General features: G+C 54.2%; 1 protein-coding gene across 1 annotated transcript in view; it reads right to left on the reverse strand.

The window, feature by feature from the left end:
- TWF2 (twinfilin actin-binding protein 2) overlaps positions 1-1,313 on the reverse strand; it is a 13,635-nt gene extending 12,322 nt beyond the window's left edge. Inside the window, exon 1 of the mRNA XM_010188629.1 lies at positions 1,078-1,313. Coding sequence (XP_010186931.1) covers positions 1,078-1,174 — 97 coding nt within the window. The 5' untranslated portion in view covers positions 1,175-1,313. The remainder of the gene's footprint in view (positions 1-1,077) is intronic.
- Between the last annotated feature and the right edge of the window lie 4,025 nt (positions 1,314-5,338).

A 5,338-nucleotide genomic window follows, 5' to 3' on the forward strand; every position in this document is an offset into this window, starting at 1 on the left:
TTCACAGCCCCTCTGAATGCTGGCACGGGCTCCTTACGACCACATCCACCTCGGTGTTTGCAGTGTGGTCCTGGCAGCCCACCCGCAGGAAGTGGTGATGGCAGATTGGCAGGGTATGCTGCCTGGAGAAACAAGTCGTTCATATGCAGTTGTATGAGGCTGAGGTGATGGAAAACCTACACCACAGAGGCTCCCCGCTGAGACGTTCAATCAGTGTTTTGCTCCGCTTGATTGCTTCATCCGTCTGACAGCTGCAGAGGCCACCCAAAGGCACCTTTCAGTGAGGCAAACATGGGCAGGTTGGGGCCAGCCCGCAAACTGGGCTGGGGGCAGCCCTCTGCATGGGAGCAGGGGCTGGGATGGGTTTTGGAGCATGGCACCACTCATGGGATGCAGCTGGGACCCTGTGCCAAGCCCTGTGCTGAGAAGCACCCCGTGCCCTCCTGCGCCCTGGGCGTCATCTTGCCTGGCAGGGGATACCACATCTAAGGAGGAAGATGCGGTGCATCCCTCCTAAGCAAGGTCCCATGGCACGTGCAGCAGCTCCTCACCAAGCTCCCCATAACAAAATCCAATGCAGCAGCAGGAAAAGCCACCCAGGGCCCAGCACCCACCCCAGACACCAGCATGGGTCCACCAGCAGAGTCACTGCTCCCGCCTGCAGCCTCCTCAGGGCTCTCATAGCTGCTCACCAGCACACCCAGATTTGGGGCCTGTGTTTCAGCTCTGGGCTGCAGCATGCCAGGGAGCCCCAGCAGGATTTTCCTCGAGGTTTCCAAAAACACGAGCTGGCACTACAGCGGCAAAGAGGAAAGGAGGAGAAGCAAAACAACCAACCGACGTGGTGTAAATCAAAGCACTTAAAAACAGGACTTACCGTCCTCAATGATGACCTTGATGAGCCGAACTGAACCATTTCGGGCGCTCTGGGCTGCAGCATGCCAGGGAGCCCCAGCAGGATTTTCCTCGAGGTTTCCAAAAACACGAGCTGGCACTACAGCGGCAAAGAGGAAAGGAGGAGAAGCAAAACAACCAACCGACGTGGTGTAAATCAAAGCACTTAAAAACAGGACTTACCGTCCTCAATGATGACCTTGATGAGCCGAACTGAACCATTTCGGGCTTTGGCAAAAAAGTCCCTTAATTCCGTGGTGGCTGAAAGAACCAGAAACATCGTGATCAGATTTAACAGCTAAAGCAGGCGCTGGGCTGCTCGGCGATCGGCCAGGGAGGGAAGCAACTTGGCAGGATAGAAATTTAAAAACTAAAAAAATAAAATCCCTAATGACAAAAAAGTTATAATAAAAATAATAATACAAAACCCAAACAGCTGGGAGCAAAGTGCTGCATCTCCCCCAGGCATCAGAGTTAAATAGCAGCTGGGAGCGCATGTGATCCAGAGAACCTGATACTTGGCCTGGGTGAACATAATCACCCAAATTTAGACGATGGGTTGGCCGCTGCAGGCGGGCAGAGCTCAAGTGACAAGTTTATTCACTTTACAGAGCGGCAAGGTTTGCATAGTGGGGGGTGGCTGGAAGATGTCCTAACAGGCTACGATGTCCCGGCTTGTGACACACCGCAGCGGGGATGCTGCTCCTGAGGCAGCTGGGAACCAGCGCAGCTCCAAACTGGAGGCACCGGTTTGAAACCAAGCCCCTGGAGACGGGAAATGCAATGGCCCTGGGGTTTTGCTCCAGCTCCAGTGGAGCTTTGGCTGCAGAAGGCTTTTGGGAAGCATTTTGGGGTGCCACTTTCCTCCTCATCCCCCCTCCCTGAACACCAGGCACCAGCAACTGGTCTCCAGCATCCTACCAGGAGGCAAGAACAGGCAGCAGACATTGAAGGGGGAGCCCACAGCCAGCACCAGAGGCTAAACGTGCCCACTCTGAAAGCATCACTGGCACACAGCTCCCCATCCCATCCGGGACATGCTAGATGTGAAGGCAATGCCCAAGAGATGTGGCTTGGAGAGGCCAAGCCCCACAACCAGGAGCAGCTCCCAGCCCACCAACCCCCAAAAACCCCTTTGATTATGCGCCCAAGTCCCTTCCTGGATGTAGCCATACATCCAAGGGGGTCCTGCGAGTTTAAAGCCGCAGGCAGCTCTGTGCTTGATAGAGATACTAAAGAAAGAAGCACAGCAAAGATTAGCCACTCGGGCAGACACCCCTCTTAATCCATGTCTGGAGTCGCCAGTAGCAGCCCCCACTCCCAGCGGTCCCAGGCAGGGACCCTGCCAACAGCGGCACTCTCACACAAACCCAGCAGTGCCACCCCGAGAGGACCCTGCAGGAATGGGCACACAGGCACCCCTTCAAAGGCTCATCAGTATTTAATTAAGGGACAGACATAGCAGGGTTTCTGGGGCAATCCCAGCTCAAACAAACCATCCTTCCCCTCCCTCAGCATTGAGGTGTGTGTCTCTGCCAGGTCCCAGTGCCAGCCGGGAGCTCAGCCTGCTCCCGCCGTTCCCATCCACGGCTGCTCTGATATTTTTAGCCCCTTTCCCTGCTGAGAGCAGCTCTTTCCTTCCGGCAGCATCTGTGGTTATTGCAAAGACACGAGGCGGAAAAGGAGGAGAAAAAGAGACATTTACACACCCAGGAAACCTCGCACAGGAGACAAAAGCTCTCATAATAAGCATTAAGCTTCACCAGTTCCTACTGCACTGTCAAAACAGGCGAGAATAGCATTAGTCTTGGGTGTTTCTATTAGCACCAGCTACGGGGGAGAAAGAGGAAGACTCTGCTTGCAAATCCCTCTGGCCTGACTCCATCCTCCCCAGAGCCCAAGAGCACACAAGGGTCTGGAAAATCAGGACTCGAGGCAAATGCAACTCCCCAGCCCACCTGGAAATGTAAGGAGTGCCCAGCGGTACCGAATGAGCAGCCAGGATGACTGACAATTGAGTGACTGACAAGTGACAGTCAAGCGCTGGGACCTGCATGGGTACAAGAGGGGTTTATGGGGCTGGGAAAAAGCACGGATGGGGCTGGAGAAGCCAAGTGCTCCAAGGGAAATATCACGAGGTCTACCAAGGAGGAAGACACTTTCCAGAGGAGACAGCAGCAGAGCTTTTAAAGAACCCAGACCAGGCTCTCCAGCTTTAATTCTGCTGAAATGAAAACAAATAATTTAAAAAGCAATTTTCGTTTAAATAAAAAAAAATATCACTGGGGTGTCTTTGCTGTCCCCTTCTGTCCCTCGTGACACAGAGCCAAGAGCCAGCAAGAAGGGAGAGGAGTAACCTAGCGAAGGTTTTCAGCACGAGCTCGGTGACTGCTTCATTACAGCACGATTATGACTTAATTGGCACAGCAGAATTGATGAAATTGTTTGCATGCCTGAAATATTAATATAAAAATCCAGAGCCACCTCTGGAAGAAAGGCAAGGAGGGGACCTTATCCCAGAGATGGAGGAGAGTGGCACCTCTGCCCCAAGGCATCTTCCTGCTGGGAAGTCTCCAGGACCTAACTCAAGGGCTGAAAAACCCATGTGTGGGAAAACCACCTGCTTCGTACAGCTCATCCCTTCTGCATTTGACAAGACAGCGAGGTGGGAAAGGAGACACTGGGCTCACATCAGCACAGCCGATGCACAGGGCCAGCTGTGACCACCCTCATGCGGAAGGGAGCCCTCCCGATGTGGGTTCCTGGAAAATCCTGGAACAAACAGTCCAGATACAAAGCCAAGCTGCGCTACAGCCAGCAGGGGTCTACCAAGAACAAGCTGCATGAGCTCCACCTAGCTTCCTCCAGCAGAGCCACACACCCGTGGGCTTCAAGGGTCTCAGCTCAGCTTTCCAAGTGTCCAAGGGTGGGAAAAGCGGTGGTGGTGGTGGTGAAGCTCTGCAGCACGCACACAAAACTGCACAGCCAACTCGCTCTGGGAGGCATCAGAGGTTGGAACGAGCAAAGTCTCCTGGGGACCTGTGGTGGGTCCAGGTTTAGTCTGCATTTGCTTGAACATCTCTGGCAACTCCAGTCGTGCTTTCTGCAGCTGTAAGGTAGGAAGCCAGAGGAGATGCAAGCTGGAGAATTCTCTGGTCTCTTAGGATACTGGAGAGAAACTGTTCTCTCAGGAGAAACAGGCTAGAAAAGAGAGAAATGGGATGAAACTCAATAGGAAGCAAAGTACTGGAACTGGGAAGAGCAGCTACACCGACACAGGGCAGGGTCCAGCACCTCTGCAGAAGGTAAGTGGGTCATAATCACTTTATGTTGTGGGCAAAGCCATTTGTAAAGGCACAAATAAGAGCACAGCTCGCAGCCATGTAAATGTTATCTGGTGCCAAAAAGGCTTTAGGTGCAGCAGGAACAGCACGTCCAGGCTCAGCATCACGCAAGGAGCACAGCACAGGGTAGATGGCACCAGGATGGTGGATGGAACTAGGGCTGGTCAGCCCAGAGGATAAAAACATCAACAACTTGTACTGGTTTTCCAGCCAGAAGCATCAGGTCCCACCTTGGCATTTGGGAAATGTCGTGATGAAGGTGACCAAACACTGGGAAGGACATCATGCCTTCATCCCTCTCCTGAAAGGCCTCCAGAAATCCTCCTGGGATGCTGCTGCTTTGAGGCAGGGTGAGCTCAGTCGCATGTTGAGGAACCCGCTGGCCTCTCTGCAAGGCAGCCCTGCTACAGACACAGTGTGTGCAAGCACCCATGCCTCCTCACCCACCCTCCCACAGGAGCCCAAAAATCCCCTCTGGCCATTGAGTCGTGCAACACCTCCCTCTCTTGCCTGCTTGTGGGCTGCACATGAGCTGTCCCCTATTCGTGAGCCACCCACACAAATTAAAATGCATTAGCAGCTTCCTAAGAGCGTGTCCCAGGTCCTCCTGCACCAGAAAACCCCCCTGCCCAGGGGCACCTGGCACCCATTTGGGATGGAGGGCTGAGCAGAGCTGGCTCTTGGCACCAGGGCACCCAGGCTGGGCAGTTCGTGGCGTGGCAGGGAGGTGATGGCACGGCCACGCAGGCAAGCTGCCAGAGGAAGAGTTTGTGCAAACCCCGGGCCTCAAGGACCAGCACGGTGGCCAAATCCTTGTCCCTACTCAATGGTCATGCTGTCTGCAGCCAGAGCAGGCAGCCACCCTGCCCCAATTGCATCAGTTCTCAGGACATTTCAGTGCTGGGCTCAAAGCATCACGCTTCCAAAAAACACACTGCGAGATGGAGCTCGTGGGTACCATCCTGCCACAATCGCCATCCCTAAAGTTGAGCCTTTTTTGATCAGCCCCGATCAACTCCTGTGAGCAGAGGCAGGCGGTGAGGGGGCCAGAGGGACAGAGACACCCCGCATCGATGACAGCCGTCACCATGGCGATGGAC

This window comes from Mesitornis unicolor, unplaced genomic scaffold, assembly GCF_000695765.1.
Source record: "Mesitornis unicolor isolate BGI_N332 unplaced genomic scaffold, ASM69576v1 scaffold4137, whole genome shotgun sequence".
Lineage (NCBI taxonomy): Eukaryota > Metazoa > Chordata > Aves > Mesitornithiformes > Mesitornithidae > Mesitornis > Mesitornis unicolor.